Raw genomic sequence first — 20,047 nt, 5'->3', positions numbered from 1 at the left:
AGCCGTAGCTGCTCTTGTCTGGTCCACAACTGCTTGGGACACACCAAGGAGCCCCACGGGGTCCTCGACTGTGATCACCCATTGTCTCCTGCTGGCTGGAGGGTCTCTGCAAAGAGGTAACTCAGCAGGCAAAAGGCTTGAAATGACCACCCCCTCCTAGGACCAGAGGCAGATGGAAAAGATTCAGAGAAGACAGGCCTGCACGCATAACGCTGTGTAGGACCTGGTGCTGACTAACATAAGGCCACAGCTTCACAAAAGGAAAGGAAAGAAGGGATTATAGTTCTTCCTGAGCTTGCACAGGTCCTCAACCATCTTGTTCAGCTTAATTCTTAGTAACTTCAAAAATGTAATTATAATTTTAAAAAACCAACAATCCTGCATGTATCAAAAAAGTAAAACTCTAAACAGATATTTATTATTCAGTTACATTTGGTCTTCATTGCACAAATGTGGTTTTTATCCCCATTTTTAACTTTTTTTTTTTACAAAGATACAAGGACTTTAAGAAATTGTTGAAGTGATCAATTAAATCTATTTAGGCACAGTTCATTAACACACAAATCCATTTTCTCCACTTTTTTTCCTCTCTGTAAAAGATCTATGGTTGCATTTCAGCGCCAAATTGAAACACATATCAAACTCTACACTTATACAGGCATACCATCTAAAAAAAAAGGTTCTATAGAAGTTCTGATTAAGTAGTCTTTGCCCTTACAAAGGTTGATTGCAAAGCCTAAATGAAAGCAATTTCTTTTCTGTAAATCAACAAAACCCTAAGCTGAGAGCCATGGTGGCTGAGCAATTTCTATGCTATCCATAGCATGAACAAAGAAACAATTCTCAAGAGAACATTAAAAACCCCTTGGAAACAAATTGCTTTATCTTGGAAATAATTTAAATAATTTATTCTGTATGAAAAATAAGCAAAACCAAGGCAGCGCATAAAATACATATGGTGACAGGGAAACTGCCATATCACACAGACTGCTGAGATTGTGTCAAGCGATCTGATAAGGATCCCTTGAAAAGCAAAGAGTGTTTGTGCCACATTACTGTGGCTACACTCTGTGATAATGGCTTTAAAGTTTGAAGCTGTCAGCCTGTTTGACGTGGCTAAAAAATCACTGGCTTCTCAATTTCTTTCTTACTTACCTATTCCTATTGGTGAGAAAGCCTGACCACTACTGGCCTTGTAAGATTCATGCACCGCTTTAAAGCTTTGTATCTGGGGAAAGCTGCTTTTGCAGGTAACTCTGTAAGCAGAGTGTTCCCAGGGTGCAGGAAAGTTCATTTGAAATGAGCTGAAGTTTGTTTCAACAACAACTTTGTTATTAATATATTACTATCCCCTTATTCTTTACAAAAAAAAGCTTAGTGTTAAATAAGTGACTGGTGCTAAATGGCTTTTCCTGAATGACTATCCCCTCTCTGTAGTATCAGAGAACTTGTTCATAAGGAAACAAAAATGTGACTTTTTAGCACCCAAATATGTTGTTGCTACATAGAAATGCATGATATAGATATTTTCGAAAGCTGGGTGAAGTCTCCACAGTAGAGCAAAAGGGATGCTCAAGTCTTTATGTGATTCTCATATATGAGCATTTAGTGCCCGTGAGCTCACTGCTGGCTACTGCTTTCAGCGGTAACCAGAAGGGCAACTCGCACGAGCACAGGCAGTGCACAGCTCTTAGTCCCCTTGCTAAGAAGCCCTCTTTGCAGGGGCTTCTGTCTACACAGATTATTTTAAGCCTCTTGGAAAACATCAGGCTTCAGAGAACCAGCCAGGCATAGTACTCATACCTACATGCATCGCAACAGATATGTATAGATAGAGGTTAAGCAGCGGTTGCTTGTTCTGCTTGGGGTTAGGACATCTCTGTGACCTCGGCATTTAGGGATGGGAAAAGCCCTGCTGCACGGGAGCTGCTTCTGTGCCCAGGCAGCTGCAAGCACTCTCCTATCATGCCATGCCCCCACCCTGGGCAAGGCAGCATGCTGGAAAGACGGGCACTGATGAGCGTGGCCACCAGGCACAGGGCAGCGGAAAGAGATGCCAGCATCTGGGCATGAAGGAAGAGGCAGCCGTGGGCACAAGGACGTGCAATAACCCAACACCCAGGGAGGGCTGTTCGGGGCTGTCCCTTGGTCCTGCTGTGGGTAGCACCGTTTGGCTGTCATCCTCATGTACCTGACAAGTGCCGCAGGGCCATCACCCTGGGTGACTGCAGCTGGGCTTTGGCAGAAGGAGAAGAGCACTGTCGGGAAACAAGGCCACTGACTTGGAGGACCTGGAGGCCTCTGCTGCACCTGCAGCTTCTCCAGTGGGAACCAGCCCCATAAAGCAGGGCCTCCAGAAAGACCAACTCTCCTTTTATCACCAAAAGTGCTGGGAAGAATGACCCCCAGCTCTAGGCTGAGGCAGTCAGGGCTTTGCCCATCCACGTGCAAGGTCAGGTGGTGAGGCAAGAAGGGCGCATGAGGCTTGCTTTGGAGCCAGAGCTGCCTCTGAAGCTCAGCTGCAGGGTTGTCTTCCAGGGTAGGAGGACGGTGGCCACAGGAGCTGTGTTACTGGGTCTGGGGGTTGGGAAAAGAAGCTGCGTCCACTCCTCCATCCTTACGGATGGGCAACAAAACAGGTCATTAGAGCTTAACTGTTCACTTCCTCAGGACCAGAAAAGCAAGATTTTCCAAAGTCTCCACTACCATTAACACGTGAGCTTCTGACATGAGTGGACAGGCAAGCAAGAGGGAGACTGAAGAAGTGCAGCAAGTCCATCAGTAACTGCCTGGTGATGATTAGGGAAATGTGACCACCGCAAGCCAGGGAAGCATTGTTGCCTGAAACATCAGTCTTTCCCCCAGCAAAAAAAAATAAAAAGGGTTCTCCGCAGGAACTGGAGTCTGCTGCAGTTGCCAGCGGTGCAAGGGCTGCAGGCCACTGCCCTCAGTACCTGCCTGCATCCTTGCAGACGTTTCTGAGCTCCAGCTCCAGCTGTTTAATTTGGATGTCTCTCTGGTTTACCAGCTCACGTAGTCTCCGGATTTCTTCCTGTTGTCGGTAAAACATCTGCAAGAGCTGTAAGAAAAGTCACACTTTATTCCTCTGACACTGAGAAAAGACAGGCTTATCCTGTCAAATGCAACCAGTCCTGTCACATCACTTCTGGGAGGAATAGCCTCTAAGGGGGATCTTCCTCTTATAGACTGGCCATCAGCAGGGCTCCTGCTGACCACTAGCATGGGCTGTGCATGTGGGTCTTTCTCAACACCATTTGTTAAAGGCACATCCCTTAACTCAGCAGCAGAAAAGAACAGGGAAAACGGTCTTCATGCCACCGATGACTCAGAGCCTGGACACAGAATATCTAAAGCCTAAATTCCTGGATCTGCCACATCCCCCACTGTTATCTTGGGCAAGTCCCTTTGTCTCTCTGGGCCTCCTTTTTCCTTCTGCTCTTGCTTTGTCCTCTCCAGCTAGGACTAGCGCAGCCTTTCACTGAGTGGGCAGTAGAGTACCCAGCTCCACAAGGGTCCCGTTCCTGCTTCTGTAACCTCCAGAGGCAGACTTAGAAACACACAGAAAAAGATCTTTCTTCACATCATGAGAAATTCAGCTGTGGAAATTCTCACCCCGTGAGGCTGTATATGCCAAAATTTTGCATAGATGAAAAAAGGGCCTGAGCAAGACTATGGGAAATAAATACTTCCAGGGCTCCTAAATGCACACAAGTGACCAGTGACTCAAAAACGTCTCTGAGCTCCGAATGACTGGGGGCTTGCAAACTACCAGAGATCTACCACTGTATACTACATGTATTGTACAGGGGGGTTGGCCATGGCTGAAGACAGACCATGACCCTTTGCTGGAAGATAGACCTGCCTGGACCTTTGCTGCAGCCATTCCCAGGAGCAGGCTCTGACTAGCAGCCAGGCCTCGATGGCACTGCACTGCCAAGGTGTTTCAGACCAGCCACTCCAGCGAGCCAACCCAGCAGGCAGTATTGCTCTCAGAGCTGAGTGTCTCCTCTACGGACTCCACCTTGCTTAGGTGTTGGATGACCGGAGAGAAGGAAAAAGGAGATGCTGAAGCACCATGTGCTGATGAAACAGGGCACACAGAGCACCTTCCAGAGGGGTTCCTCCTGCCTCACCTGGCTTTTTGAGTGCTGTTCATGTAGAAGGTTGCATTGCATGAACTCTCATCTCCTCCAGAAACTGGAGGTCACAAGAACCTCCTTGTCCCCAGCCAGCAATCAGGCAGGTCTGTGGCACAAGAATGCCTAACAAGTGGAAATACCAATTCCTCTCTCCTTTTCAAAACCCCTCAGGTGGGGCGCTGCTGGTTCCCACAGCAGCATATTTCTGCTTTTCACATGGTAGCAAGGGCATAAAAAATTTCTGCAATTGCAAGGAATGACGAGCTCACGCTGTCACAGGGGACATGTAAGAGAGCACAGTCTGACTCTGACACAGCAAGTCCTTCCACTTCTCTACCCTCTGCTGATGGTGAAGGTAATGACACTGCTCCACCTTTGAGGGACAGGGGTCATTCATGGTGGGAACCTGAAGATGTGTGTGGGAAGTGCAGGCCTCAGAGCTGGGGGGCTCTGAGCTCTGCAATCACCCAGGCTCTGCAACACAAACCCTTCCAGATCCTGACACTTCATGAATGGCATCTTTTTGCCAGGTGCTTCTGGCTATCCCCCCGCAGCCCCAAACCCTTCACCCCAGACACTTTCACACCTCATTTTCAGTTTTTGGTGGTGGACACTCAAATATGTCAAAGCCATTGGACAGGCGCATTTGCTCTTTTTTCAGCAATGTCTCTTCCACTTTTAGCTGGTTCCTGCTGTCTTGGACCTCACTTCTCCTCTGCTTCTCCTCCAGTGGCATCCTTCCTCCCCGGTCCCAGTTTTGGCTTGGGGCTGTAGTTTTCAGGAGTGGCTCAGGCTCAAGAAACTGCGGTAAGGAATTCACAGCTCCAGAGCCTGGTCTCAAGGATACCAGCAGAGGCCCTACAAAGGGAGGCAGGTGGCTGGTTAGCACTCACAGACCATACTCAGAAATCAGCAGTAAGCAATGCATTCATACAATCTGCGGGGACAAATATGAAAGCGCTAGACGGGAGAGACTTCCAGAGTTCACAGTGGGGAATATTTTGGCCACCAAATTATTTTGGTTTATAGCTATAGTTTTTATGTCTCCCATTTTCCTCATTTCCTACTTCTCTGGCAGTTAACAGGCCAGAGAGCCAGTGGCAGCTTACCCAAGCCCCGGGGAGCTGAAGGGCTGGGCTGCTCTCCATGTGCTGACCTTTGTTAACTCCGTTCAGCCACTCTTGTGCTGTCAGTGCTGGCTGGGCTCCAGTAGTCAAGGGGTAGATGTCTTCCTGGTATGACTCCGACTGCAAGCAAAAAGGAAGTCCAGAGTCACTACTTCAGCCCCTGGGTACAGCAAGTTTTGGCACTGTGCTTAGAGGGGCCATGCATACCTGTGCATGGCAGAGAAGATCACTCATTCTACCTGAGCACAGAAAGGGTGTCAGGAGCACTCATCAGCACAGACACGAAATCTTCTCACCCACCCTGAGCCTCCCTCCTCCTCACCCAAATCATTGCTTGAAAGCACAAATCATAAGATGGTTTGAGGAAAACTGGCCAGGGAGATAACATTGGAGGAACCTGCATGACTGGTGGTTGCAATGAGCCTTGGCTCTGCTTAGGGTACTCACACCTTCCAACACTTCTGGAAGAGCACACTGCCGTCATTTCTGATCTACATTTGTTCACACACCCATGGGCCAGCTACCTTGGCTGGCCACATATTCATGCCCTGGGACATAGGGACTGCAGGAGTCTGAAGCAGTTGTGACTGTGGTTAGCTGTGGCCAAATCTATGCTGAGCTCATGGACACAATGTGCAGACCTGTCTTGGTTAGCAAGACACCAGGCCATCCAAGCCTGACTCTCCAGCCACACCAGCTCAGAGCCTGCTGAGACTTCCTTCTACAGCACTCACAATGCAATGGATCGTGTTTTACATACTGCAGAACAACTGCCTGTCAGGCAGATGTTTCCTGTGCCCATTGGGTACAGAGCCGGGCACATACCCTTCCTTACTCTCCAGGGGATTTTTTTCTTCCTTTCTCAAGGGGCAGTTCATGCATCACTTAACATCACCCCAAACCCCTATCTCCCTTTTGTCATTATGACAAACAGATGCCACCGACTGAGGAAGTTTACAGCCAGCCAGTTGACCCAGCAGTCAGAGAGACCACTTGTCACATCCAAGCAGAGCAGTCTGATGAGCATGTCTTACACAAGAGAGCTGGCTGTTGTAAAGACATAACTCCTGAGTTACACAACCAGGATTTATTCGCAAGGCTGCCCCACAAGCTGCCCAGCTCCGTCCCTCCTCCCAGGAAAGAGAAAATTCCTTGTTCTACCTGCTCTCTTGACCCCCAGAAGTCACAGAGAGGAGGCACTGCCCTCTTTTTTAGTGATATCTGTCCCAAAAACAGGTGTGATCTGAGGGTAACTCACCCGTCGAGGCACAATCATGGAGATGGGCTGAACCAGACTTTTAGTTGGGATCAGTTTGTAGAAACGGAAAATCTCACAGGCTGACACTTCAAGGCCTCTCTTTGGCATTATTCCTGATGAGAGAGCACAAGAAAAATGGGGCACAAATCTTCCTAGGAAAGTTAATGTCATCCACCAGGAAAAAAAGTGTCACCAAACAACAGGAGGAATCACAGCATCAGCTCCGTAGCAGTATAGTCTAAACTCTGTACCCAAAACTGGCTCAGCAGAGCAAATCAAGAGCTGTGTTTCAATCATTTATTTCTGTCAGACCACATGGTTATGCATAGTGTCTGCATTTGCCATGTTAAGCTTCATAGTCTTTATTTACTTTCATGAGCTGCAGATAGAGTGACCAGTACTGAGCAAAACAGGTAGGTGATACCACAGGATTTAATTATCAGGATCACTGGGAAGGGACTTCCAGATACCTAAACAACACCAGAACAGCTGTACAGGTCATGACAAAGGTCCTTCCAATCCAATATCCTACCCCCAACAGTGGCTGACAGCAGGATGGAGTGTAACGGTGTGAAAAACTACTCTTTCAGACAGCAACCATTTGTGACTCAGGGACAGGCCAAGCCAGACATGGTGTCTAAGTACTCAGTATCTTCAGTGGATTTCTATTCCACAAGCTTGTGCACTCAAAATCCTAGAACCATGTCAACTGCCTTAATAAAAGATACTGCCTCTCCTTATAAAGCTCACTTCACTGAGTCCCACAGAAGCTTTGCTTAGTACTAATACCAAACAATTTCATTAAACAGTAGATTCTACATGAAAGACTTGCTTCTTATATCATGCATTCAGCCAAATGTGATTCTAAAGTCCTTCCTCTACCTTGTACTTTTTTTTTTTGCAGTATTGGGGAAGAAGCTATTCTGCAGTAAATTTAGCAGTATTTTTGATTAGCTCAGCAAATTGGGTTAGCAGATTTGATACACTCAGATCTTTTAAAAGCACTTGTACAATTCCATTTAATGGAGTGATTTTTTAAAAAAACTATGAGAACACAAAATCAGGCTGCTGTATATTGGAGAGATTAAAAAATCTGAATAAAGGAGAGATCTTCCAGTTCAGCTGTAAATGATTTATTCCTTTCCAATAACAGTTTTCTGGAGGGGCCCTGCAAGCAAAAAATCCAGGACAGTGGCTGCTAAACATCTGTACCAATGTCCTGGAAGAAGGGGAGTGTCTACAGGTACTATGGAGGGGTGGAAAATGATCCTAAAGATACATCAGTCCACAGAGAAATTTCACATATGGGATAAACTGGAGAAAGTTCAAGGAAGAACTATCAAAAGGGTCTGAAGGCTGAAAGCCAATTCTGTAGCTTTAATAGGTTGGGGTAGGATGCAGGCAGGTTAATCAGCAATGATCTCCAAAGGAGGATAGGTGACCTAAGCACAGCAGGTCCATTTCTAACTGGGAAATGCCAGTACAGAAGTTAGACAAGAGATAAGAGCGAAGGCACAAAGATATGGGGCACCCATAAAGCACTGAGAAATCCCAGAGTGGAAACAACATCAACAGAGTTTAATGATGTAAATCTGGGGGCAGATTCCCTACAGGCAGGGAGCACTCTGCACCTCTAAATCCAGACAACGCTCCCCTCCACCTTGGCCACCTTGATAGTGGGTGCAAGAGTTAAGCTGCCCAGCCCATGCTCAGCCGGTCAGAAGAGACCCAGCAAGGCTGTGACCCTGTAGTTCACCTGGGATATATAGGTGAGCCAGGACGAGCCAACAGTGGTGCACACATAAAACTGGATGGAGATGGCAGTCTGACCCACTGTCTTTTATACAGAGCCCATGATGTTTTGAGTAGTCCTGGATTCAGTCAGTCTCTAAGACAAAGAAGCCACCACCCTACTGTGACACTTAACATACACGCTGCCACTCACCAATTCCCTTCTGTGGTAAAGGAGAACGATATTCCGTCAGGTAGTTCAGGTACGGTTTCTCAGGGCTTATCTCATAGTACCGTATATTTCCATCACCCTAAAGGCAAAAAGGATGAACGTAAGCGAGACTCCGCTGCTCTGCATGAGGGTCTGAGAAGAGTGCCTGGCCCCAAAAGCTATGCAAGGTCATGAACGGGAGCACCTCCTGCCAAAATATTTACCCTCCAATTTCTGTGTGGAAGATTAGGGCTCTGCAAGGTACCTATCTGGGGTAAACATGGCATGCCAGCAGCGGAATATGTATCCTGACTCTGTAGGACCTTCAGGCCCCACCCCATCAGCCCATCATCTTAGGTTAACACACCTCAGGAGCACCTTTGACTTTACCCTGAGTGAGGTGGGTGATGCAATGCAGTCTGGGAGAAGAATCGGACAGGCCAGCATTCACCAGTGTGGAAAGCACTTACCTTTCCCACAATGTAAAGCATGTGTGTGTCTGAGTCGTAGAAGGGAAACAGGATCCCCGAGGAGCCATCCAGATCCTCCTCCATTAAAGGCATGGAAAGGTCATTCTGGGCAGGACAAAGGAAAAACAAACTGCTGGAACTGCATGTCAGTGACCTCAAATCAGGGACATGAATCCCCATCAAAGGAGCAGATGTGATGACCCCAGGCCACGGACAGTAGCCCTGAGCAGAGGGCCAGGCACAGACTCCTTCACATCTCTGTAGGTGGGAGATAGGTACTCTGTCCTTGGCTCCCTGCTGCTCCCCTGACTCTTGACAGAGGACATCAGTTCCTACCCCAGTATCTCCGGCACCTGGTGACATTTCAGGGGTAGGTACAATGAGAGAAGTGGCCTCTACATGAAGGCCATATGGGCCAGCACTCTCAGGGAGATAGAGAGGCCTTCAGGATATGTGTGCATTGCACATTGAATGTCAGGTTCCCTCATCATCTTTAGCTAAGATGGGGACCTCCACAATAGTGCACCATCCTAAGAGCAAGAACAGTCTCCGCTAGCTGAGAGGCCTCCACACTACGCAATGAGAAGATGCCTACTGCAAGGGGAAAAGTCCCCACTTATGGCCTTATGTGGGTAGGCCTGGCAAGAGGATGGTGCCACCACTGCATACACAAGGCTGGCAAGTCTTGTGCAAAGCTAGCCCTGCAGTGCTGAAGGGAACAATGCAGGGAGGACCAACAGGGCAGAGCACAGCAATCCAAAGACAAGTATGGCTAGTGTCACATAAATATGTGTTGAGTGCAGGGTTAACATGTATTTGTTCTGCAGAACTGCCCAGCTACAGACTCCAGAAAACCAGAGCTGCTGTTTAGATGTGACAAAGACATGGGCAGATGTGGTCCTCAGACAGGTGCCTGCTGAGCAGGTACTCTACCAACGCCTGTCTCTAAGGAGGCTGCACATACCTGGCCTCACCAGCCTTCCCACTATGCTCTCAAACTAATATTGCGGCCAGCTCTTTCGGCAGGTCTGAAGGCAGTGAGACCCTGATGTGAGATCCTTGTGTCGGAGGACTGCTCAGCTTTGGAGAAAGCCTTCAGACAGCACCACAGTGCCACTGCCTCTCACTTCTGCAAACATACCATGTCCAAGCACAGCCCAAGAGCAAATCAGAGACTGAGTCTATGAGCTTTGTCTGGTACAAAGGGTATCAGTGCAGCAAAGAGACAGAAGACTGTGCTGTAATGCATTTGACACAGAGGGACAAAGTGAGATGGTGACAGAGGGAAAGAGTTTCACTCCATATGAAACTTCAGAGTTAGCAGAGGACAGCAGGGTCTCATCAGTCTAGTAACCATCATGATAAGAGATTATGTCTTGCAAGGGGCTGATAAGAGCTACCTCAATACTCTAGTATAAAGAATAATCAGAAATAAACAGATCTTTTCCTCCCTTGAGGTTGTCACCTGAGTAAGCTGTCTCCAGTGCTCATTTCTCTTCCAGCGCCAAAGACAATTTGCCAGGAAGACTGCTAAGAGCTTCTTTTAACTGAGAACCACACTGATCACCCAAAGGTCCTTCGAATCATTTCTTCCTGTAGTTGGCACAGCATTCCCTTTGCTGTGGTGGATTTCTATGCTTAAAGTTTTGAGCATCATAACAGTAAAATCTATCCGCCTTAAGAGTTCAACAAGCCCCTTCTGAATTGCTGTTACAGACCAATTCTTGGATATTTGGCAGGTAGAAAAGTTAAAGTGACAGCAAAAGAGAGAAAACTGAAGCTGGTTAAGTTAGGATTGTTGGTTCAACTCACTTGATCCCATAATGCAATCTGCCTATTATTCCACCGAGATGTTCCAGTAGAGAGCAGCTTTTTCATGTTTCCAAGAAACAAGACTTTATTGACTCTGTGAGACTTGTAGCTGGCTTCCTATAGAGAGACAAGGCACATCACTTGAATACAGGAAAGCACGTTCCCTTCCTACAGTAAAAAATTGCATGAGAAAACATATCATGACAAGAAACCACCTTCCATTGCCCATGAAGCTTATCTGGGCTGGCTAAGGCATACTAGGCCATCTTTGTAAAGGAACATTTTATGTTACATGAGATATCTGACTTTGGTCATGTCCAAAAGATCTGCTCAGCCTGGTTCAACTAGTAAACAAGATTTCATGAGGGTCTGAAAAAGGTAGCTTAAACTCTTCAGAGCCATTCCAAAAAAAACCAATCATTCACTTTAACTGGTGATTCAGGTATTTGCAAGAGGGCAGTCCCAGTTAGGTTTAGGTAAGACTCTCTCTGTACACAGATCTGTTCAAATACCTACAAAGGTAATCAATTTCATGTTACCAACAGACACAAAGTACAGACAACAACCCTGGCAGTGGGACAAACATACACTTGCATCCACCTGTCCACCTGATCTCTACCCAGCCATCCCAAGGCATCCCACAGAAGTACCTAGAGCACTGCAGGAGAGCGCTATCACAAACAGTGCACTTCAAGAAGGGTTTCAGAGAGCAAGGGGCTTAGTAGCAGGAGGCAGAAACCCTGTTTTCAACAGTGGCAGCAAGTGTTTCATGAAGCCAATACCACCATCTGGTGTCTTGGGCAATGCTGGGCACAAATGTGTCTTCGTTAATGGCAGTGAGTCTACCCAGAAGAGGAAACACACCCCAAGTGAGATAAGTTGGACCACAAACCTCTGAATCCAACCTACTTGTAGGACTACTCCTGCACGAGGGTCTATCAGACGAATATTTCTGTCCCGGCAGGCTGTGGCAAGGAGACTGCCATCTGTGTTGAATGACATGGAGAGGATCACATCTCTGTGAACATCAAGGATCTTCACTGGGTTCGAGAGGACGGCCTCCTTGGTGTCGAGGTTCCAGATCATTATCTGGGGCAAAGGAACAAACAGTTAGCCCTTTTCTAACTGAACAAGTAGGGATTTCGTGTACACTATTCCCCTCTTCTCTACACGTACAGCTCTTACCATCATGAATGGTTGTTCTCCAGCATTTAAAATCATTCCTGGTACCTTACAGGAATATATCAGGGACATGACATCTGCCCAGAACATCTAATAATCTCATGTCCTTTGAGACCATATTTTCTACAGAAAAATGGCCAGTATCAGTGCAGATATTTACACTAACACACAAGAACGAAGCCACAGGAAAGTGCATGGCATTGGATATTGCCTATTAAAGAAGAGCAGACTAGACTGAAGTTCATCAGAAGACTGGAAAACTAGCAAGCCTTTCTGGAACTTGTCACAATGTCCCTTCACCACTGGGGTCACTTACGGAATTTCCCCCTGCAAAAGGCTTCTGAACTTCTTAGCACTCTCTTACAGCTTGAAATAAAAAAAAATTCAAAACATCCTGCTGAACTGAACGGCCTGTGCCTTGACCTGGACATAATTTTCCTTTTGCCATCTCACCATCTGGAAAGGTATGTTTAATCAAACCCCAAATTTCTCAGCATGCTTTGCCCCATGTAAAGAGTGCAACAGGGTCTCTTGCATGGCTCAAGCTGCCAGCGCAGATAGCAGGTGGCAACTACTCAGAGACAAATTGATCCCACCTGCCTGGGAACTCTCTGCAGTCAAGCGAAGAGCAGGAACCTTTATCAGCAGCACCTTCCCGCACTGCCCTCATCCTTTGCCTGCTGCAAGAGAACATCTGCCACAGGAGCTATACCCATCTGGTATAGGGGTATGGGGACCCGTCTGAGGGGACCTTCTTACAACAGGGATGTGGAAGAGTATTTAGAAGGAACTTATGAAACCATCTTCCTTTGGACAGACCCTGTGACTCCCCACTCACCTGCACATGGAGCCAAGCCCAGAGGGGAGGGCTCCACAGAGAAGAGACCCACCTTGTAGTCATAGCCAGAGCTGAAGAGGATGTTACTGGCAGTGGGATGCCACTCAATGAGGCCTACTCTTCGTACGTGCCCAAGAAGCTCCTTCTTCGGACTTGTGATGTTTCTTGTTAGCAAGTGCTTGGGGATGTCCCAGATTTTAACCTGAATGGCACAAGATGGGTCTGTGAGATCCCTGAGAAAGGAATTAATTTGGGACTTACCAATAACAAGTTATTCTTTTGATAGAGGACAAATGTGCTCCTGCCTTTATTGAAGAAACACCAGAATTTCCATGGGCCTGAAGACTCCTCTTTACCCTCTATCTTTAGCCAGCAGTTCCACCAGCTTGTCTAAGCTCAGCAGTCAAACCCCTGCATCTGGCCAGAAGTTCACAAAATCATGTTTGCAGTTCAGCAAATCACAAAAAGCTATTCCAAAGGGGATGAACTAAGCCACAGATTTTACAGACACCAAACCACGCCACCTGCGATCTTCTACCTTGTCTCCTCACAAACTTTGAACAGGAACAGGAAATCTGAAATAAACTTCAACAGAGAGTCCCAGCAGATATCACAGCAGTGATTGATCCAAGCAGCAGTTGAAAAACTGACAGAGAAAAGGGACCATGGAAAAGACACACAGTCACTTCTCCAACCACAAGGGAGAAGATATTCAGCAGGCTTAACTCATACATGCCTGAGATCAGCTAGAAGGAACAGGAGGGGTCTGAGGAAGAGCCCTCTCCACATTATGTCCAAATTCTTGGCCCCAGGCCACTTGCTGTAGCCTCAGCTCTAAGCCCACTTGAAGCAGCAGTAGGAACCAGGGAGGACACTTAGTGTTCACAGAGGCAATCTGTCCCTTTTGGTGCCCAAAAGCACCACCCTGCATGCTGCACCTAGGGGCACAAAAGATGGTTGTGACACCACCACAGCAGGCTGCAGCAAGGCTGGCCCTTTTGAAGGGCCTGGGTGGTGGGAAATGTCCATCTCTCCAGGACAGGGCAGAGCAGAATAAGACAGACGTTGATCCTGTGAAGAGATTCTAGCAGAAGCTACTGAGATGAAGAGGGGTCTGTGGCAGAGCACAGCTAGGAAGAGGTGGAGAGAAGGGCTTTTGTTCAGCCTGTTGATGAGAAGGCAAAGGGCAGCTCTTCTGTCTGTCTTCAATTCCCTTGCAGACAGAGAAGATGGACCCAAACTCTTCTCAGAGATGCACAGGGACAGCATCAAAGGCAATGGAGGAAAGTGGCAAGATGTGCACTCTTCAAAGATCAGAGGAGTCTTTTTGTCCCCAGCAGGGTCCTCAAACCCTGGAAGAGGGGACCAGTGAGGCTGTGGGATTCCCATGCTTGGAGATTTTCCCAGCTGAACTGGACAAGGCCCACAGCAACCTGATTCACTTGGCGTTGCTTAGAGTAGGGCTTGCACTGTGTGGAGATCCCTTCCAGCCACCAGGTACCAAGAGTCTATGAAAGAGAGTCTGCTAAGTAGTGGGGAGGGAAAAAGTGTCCCTGCATTGTGTCACTGTGCAGGGAACCCCTAAGATCCCATTTCCTGGTGCCAAGATGATGATGCCAGGGCTGTACTGAAGCGAAGAGCACAGTCTCAGAGGCAGCAACACATTTTAGAACAACTTTTTGTGCTGATACCAGGTACAAGCTCACTGTGAATATAAAGCTGACAGAAAGCAGCTCTTCTGCAAAGGCACTGGGGTCCTGGTGGACAACAAACTAAATATGAAGTAGCAGCATGTCCTGGCATCAGTGAAAGCTAACAGCATTCTGGTCTGTAGCAAAGGAGGACAGCCAGTAGATTGAGCAAAGTGATTGTTCCCAGCAATCATTAAACCACAACTAGAATATTGCATTCATTTCTGGGCCTCCCAGTAAACGAAAAGCTTTGATAAACTTATGTGAGTCCTGCAGAGACAAGCAGGATTGCTCAGTGGCTGGAGCATTTGCCCTCTGAGGAGAGGCTGAGGGAGTTGGGCTTGTTCAGCCTGGAGAAGAGATGGCTTTGGGGGAACCAGATAGAAGCCTTCAATACTTACAAGTAGATTGCTGAGAAAATGGAGCCAGGCTCTTTACTTAGGTATACAGTGGGAGGATGAGATATATTGGTCATAAACTAAATCAGGATAACTGGATATAAGGAAAAAAATCCCCATGAGAACAATGAACAACTGGAACAGGTTGCCCAGAGAGGCAATGAAATCTCCATCCTTGGAGGTTTTCAATACTTGACTCGTCAAAGTTGAGCAGAAGTTTGGGCTAGACACCTCCCAAGCTCCCTTTGAACACAAATGGGAATTTGTGACTCTGTAATTCCAGCAGGAAACTTTGAAGCTTGTGCTCATTCCCCATCTGAAGCTCAAAGGGAGGTCACGGTGGTACTTTCCAGCCACAAGCCCTTTCTGAGACAGCATGAACACCTGGAATACAACTTGGAAGATAAAATACAACCCCATGGGCAGCCTGGAAATTGAAAGAAGCCTTCAGAAAAAGACATTAAGATCCAAAAAGCAAAGAAAGTTCACTAAACAGGAAGGAAAATTCAATCATGGGTTTCCAATTCAAGACAGATTTTGGGTAGAGCTGAAGTGATAGAGGACACGCACCAAGCCAGGACTGGAGGTATTCACATGGGAAACCTCCCTGTTGCCATGTGGCAGAGAGTGAATATACCCAAAGGGAGAAAACACATGAGGGATCTCTGAAAAAGAGCATGGGAGTTAGTCAGGCTTCCTCACTATCACAGAAACCACACCACACTTTTGATAGCACGCTGAAAGCAACCTTTCAGTAGCTAGATATGGGCTGAGCTGTCCCTTACAACTATGAACTACTTTTTTCAGTTCCTAAAAACAAGACTGCACCCACACTGAAGTAAAATATGAGACTGCATCTTAATTATACAAACTCCAGCTAAACCACTTATTGTCTAAAACTTAAACCTCACTCAAGGTATTTGATATCTTTTTATAGGTTTGTATTAGCATTAACTTCAGCACCTCTGTAGTCTTCTCTTTTCAGTAGGAAAATACTCATTCATCCATGCCTTGTGCATAAAGTATGACCCAGGTTCCTCAGCTACCTCATAACTAATCCAGCATGACTTCACAGAGTAACTGAGGGCAGAAACAAGCTCAAATTTGCTATGCAGGCAGTTAATCTGAAATAACCGTTCCAGATTATGTTGTGTTGATGCTCTGATTCTGTAGTAAAAGAGCAGTTTCAAATGGATTAGCTTTGAATAGTTATTCCATTTTAAATTCATACCCTGTCTTTCTCATGAAAACACACCCAAAAAGACTAAAGCCCCAACAAAAACAGACCTTCCTCCTCCCACTGATTTTGGTACCTACTGTGGCATCATCTGGAAGGGATCACGTGGTTCTGACCTCAAGAGAAAGACAGGGGATTTACTCTTAACTGGCTTTCTTTTAAGTATGTCCATGTTTTCAAATCTCATGCTTGGGCCTTTAGGTTTCTGTTTTATTTCTTTCCCCAAAAAGCATATTAGCCAGGTAATAACAAAGACTATAAACTGGAAAACTTACAGTGGCATCTTCCGAACATGAAGCTATTACGAAATCATTGAACGGGTTCCACTTGATGTCCACAACGTTCCCTTTGTGCCCACATATTCTGGGATAATGTGGGTCAAGCTTGCCCGTCTGGAAAAAACAAACATCAAACCCAAGGTGAGGCATGAAATTACAGGATATTTTCAGTAAGATCTGAGCCAGCTCCAGAGGGAAACCTCTTTCTGCTTTGTATGCCCCAAATGCCCCAGGTGCTCTCTGTCTGTTGAACATGGGTTTTTGCTGTCCCTGAAAAGCAAGTCTTGATGATATCACTGACAAGAAAGGAAACTGGTGCTGCTCAGGTCTTTCTAAACACACACAGTTATTAAGAAATCTGTATACACACAACAATCCAGACTGCTGAGGGAAGAAGATATTATTATTGGTTCAAACACCAAAAGGAAACTTAGAAGGGAAAAACTTAGGAAAGATTTGAATCTTCCACATTTTTTAAAGATTTCTGAGGGGAAAAAAATAAAAATTCTTATTTTCTTCTTGATAACACATTCCTTACAAGCAGGAAAAAAATATTTGTTTTTAGCTTTTCTTTTTTAGCCTCCTCAACTAGTATTTATTTCTAAACAAAATGACATTTTGAAACACAAATTAAAAACCCAGTTTTCCTCTCAACAACCTAACTGTTTCACACTGATGGTTTTCAAATCCAGTTACTCACCAGATTCAATCCGCATTCAGGATTCTCCAAAAAAATGCCAGGTTTGGGCAGCATGTTCATGGATAAAAAATCATCCATAAAGAAGTGCATTAAGGAGTAGTGAGAACCTTGCGCCACATGGGGGCTGTGTTGAATCAGGATAAACTCAGACTGCAAACACTCCAGCTCCCATTAGTCTCTGCTACAGAGTAAAGTCAGTAGATGGATTATGTTTTAGAAAGAGTGCTGAGGATTTGGTTAACTTGGGAAAAACACTTGCTTCTTAGCAGGAGCAGGAGGAGTTCTTGGGGCTCCAGGAAACACCCTCCCTGCCTGGACTTGTGTCCAAGAGCAAAGGTCGGTCAACCCAGGACAGAGGTAAGCTGGCCATGGTGGCCTCTCTACTTTTATGCCACCTGGAAGAATCATAAACCAAAATGAACGCAAATACCTGCTCTTCTGGAAAGCGAGCACTTCTGCAGGTGTACTCCCCGCACCTCCCTAGAGATAGGCCTTACAAGAGTACATCAGAGAGAAATCAGTGTTGACCTGAACCTGAACGTGGCTAGGATTTCATTCCCAGCCTTGAACTCCTGCCAGCTGGAAGGTTTTGGGTGTTGAACAGAACATAATATATAACAATTCTGGCTTTACTGGAAAGTTTGTCGCTCAGACTAGGACTAACCTGCTTTAACTGAACAGTCAGAGGGCTTTGAAATGTAAAAGACTCTGTTTTTTCAGACTACAATCTATAACAGGGACAATACAAAGTGACTGGGGAAGACAGAAGAGAGATAAAAGGGCTTTAATAACCAAGGTTTCCCCCACCCACTGCGTCGCTTTGTAGGCAGGTTCTTGCTTCAGGGCTTGGTTTCAACCTGGCAACTCAATGGGCCGGGCATCTATCTCTGCGGGATCCCTTGATCCCCATGGGAATTCTGTCACCTCCCTGCTCCACCCCACAGACTCTCAGGCTGCTCCGCTGCATCCTCTCACCCTGCTGAGCCCTGTCTGCCTGCCCCATCCTCTCCCACCCCCACTGCTCCAGCAGACTCTGCCGACCCCCAGAAAAGGAGCGCTGAGGTCCCTCATGCCACCTCCACCTTACCCAGTGTAACCCAGCGGCCTTGGGACACAGCAGAGCCCACAAGAAAAAACTGCCCACAAACATGTATGACATACTGTTGGTCTCAGACGTACATCTGCATGTAGAAATCAAGCTCTTCACGTGCTGGGGGAAACTTTATTCCATAGGGCAAAAACTGTTTTAGTAAGAAGATGTGTTATCCTTCATGCAGGGGTACCTGACATTTCAGGGTTATTTGCAGAGCTGGAAAACAAGTTTAATTTTTCAACTGCTTGTTTTCTAAGTTCAGAGCATTTTTGAAAAGTAGAAGACATGGTAGCCAAAAATGGAGTTTCCTGATGAAACTCCTTTTGGGACTACTGTTAAAATTTCCCATCATATATTTATGGGGTAGATTATCATGAGGTAAGTCATCTCCACTTCTCAGATGTTCTCCAAAGGGCATTAACACACCTTGTCACAGAATCACATAGTAGCTGAGATCAGCAGGCACCTCTGGAGATTGTCTGGTCCAACTCCTCTTCTCAAGCAGGGTCACCAACAGCAGGTTGCCCAGAGTTGTGTCCAGTTGGGTTTTGAACATCTCCAAGGATGGAGACTCCACAACATCTCTAGGCAACCTGTTCCAGTGTTCAACCACCTTTGCAGTGAAAAAGTGTTTGCTTATGTTCAGACAGAATTACCTGTGTTTCATTTTGTTCCCATTGTCTCTTGTCCTGTCATTGGGCACCACTGAGAAGAGTCAGGATCCATATCCCCAGCACTCACAAATCAGCTCGGTTAGGTAGAGCCCAAGGAGTCATCACAGGTTTTGTTTTACAGTCATTGTCCTCAGAGAGAAGGGAGCAGGAACTCAGTCATATATATCTCCCTGTCTCTCAGGACTTTGTTCTCGGTTTGCTATCCCTTTGTCTTACTCTTAAAAGGAAGAGACAGATGAGGTGCAGTCCCAAACTAGTCTGGTCATGAGAGAAGGAGAAAGTAAGGTCTTCTTCTTTCGAAGGAAGGCCACAAAATTGTCCTCTGAGTCAAGATCCTTCCTTGCACATCCCCAAGCATGCCTGTATCAGTTACCAATCTACATCCAGAAGGCCACAACGTGGGAAAGTAGCTCATCTCTCAGTTATGCTCACTCTGCCCATGTGTCCTAGAACTTATAAGATTTACAAATGTATTCAGTCTGTTCTGAACACCAGACAGCCACTGCACCCGCAGCCTGTTTCTGGTCAGACACATTGCTGTTCCACCCAGCCACCTTCAATGGCACATTCTTCTTGAGGACATAACTGACTTTTTTCCTGCAGCAAGAGACCATTTTCCAAGCAGTTCTCAGCTAATTACACTTCGGTTTGAATGCAAAAGTGTGCACTTTTAGGCCTGCTGAAAGGAAGGTATCTAGAGCAGATAGACCTTTCCCTGTGCAGAGCCCTGCTGATCCCCAACTCGATCCCCCAGCTCTCGGAAAGAGAGGAAGAATCATGCAGAAGGCAAAAAATGACATTCCTTCAAGGAGGAATGAGAGAGCCCGATTTCCGTGACTCAGCAGGAGAGGAACACGACAAACAAGCAGGGAGGCAGTGTTAAACAGAGCAAGGTTCAGTCTGCACGCGAGCACATCTGGAGGAGGGCAGCCCCTCTGCAAGCACATACAAAATGAACACAGAAAGACATCAGAGGAGCAAGAGCAGTCTGTCCAAGCAGTTGTTCATCACCCCTGGAGCATGCACCACAATATGGTCCTCCTGTCCTGACCGACATCTATTGCCTCACTCCAGAGGAAGCAAATGACTGGTGCTAATGGGGAATAGTATTTTCTGCCACGAGCAGGCCTTCGGCTTGCAGTGCCTGGCAAGGGCTGAAGTTAGCATGAACAGCAGCACTCACATTT

The 20,047-nt window shown here is 46.5% G+C and overlaps 1 protein-coding gene across 2 annotated transcripts in view; it reads right to left on the bottom strand.

Annotated features, from left to right (window-relative positions):
• Positions 1-385: 385 nt before the first annotated feature.
• CORO2A (coronin 2A) overlaps positions 386-20,047 on the bottom strand; it is a 59,307-nt gene continuing 39,645 nt past the window's right edge. Inside the window, exons 3-12 of one of the 2 annotated variants that reach the window (XM_067315457.1) lie at positions 16,391-16,507; positions 12,842-12,991; positions 11,679-11,858; positions 10,770-10,886; positions 8,958-9,062; positions 8,491-8,587; positions 6,546-6,658; positions 5,317-5,407; positions 4,747-5,018; positions 386-3,079 (exon numbers count right to left, since the gene is read on the bottom strand). In XM_067315457.1, coding sequence (XP_067171558.1) covers positions 2,948-3,079; positions 4,747-5,018; positions 5,317-5,407; positions 6,546-6,658; positions 8,491-8,587; positions 8,958-9,062; positions 10,770-10,886; positions 11,679-11,858; positions 12,842-12,991; positions 16,391-16,507 — 1,374 coding nt within the window. In that variant the 3' untranslated portion in view covers positions 386-2,947. Of the gene's footprint in view, positions 3,080-4,746; positions 5,019-5,269; positions 5,408-6,545; positions 6,659-8,490; positions 8,588-8,957; positions 9,063-10,769; positions 10,887-11,678; positions 11,859-12,841; positions 12,992-16,390; positions 16,508-20,047 lie in introns of those variants that run through there. The other variant, XM_067315458.1, reaches the window with a different exon arrangement.

This window comes from Apteryx mantelli, chromosome Z, assembly GCF_036417845.1.
Source record: "Apteryx mantelli isolate bAptMan1 chromosome Z, bAptMan1.hap1, whole genome shotgun sequence".
Classification (NCBI taxonomy): domain Eukaryota; kingdom Metazoa; phylum Chordata; class Aves; order Apterygiformes; family Apterygidae; genus Apteryx; species Apteryx mantelli.
Note: the sequence above shows the minus strand (reverse complement) of the source record. Positions and strands in the feature narration are given on the sequence as shown.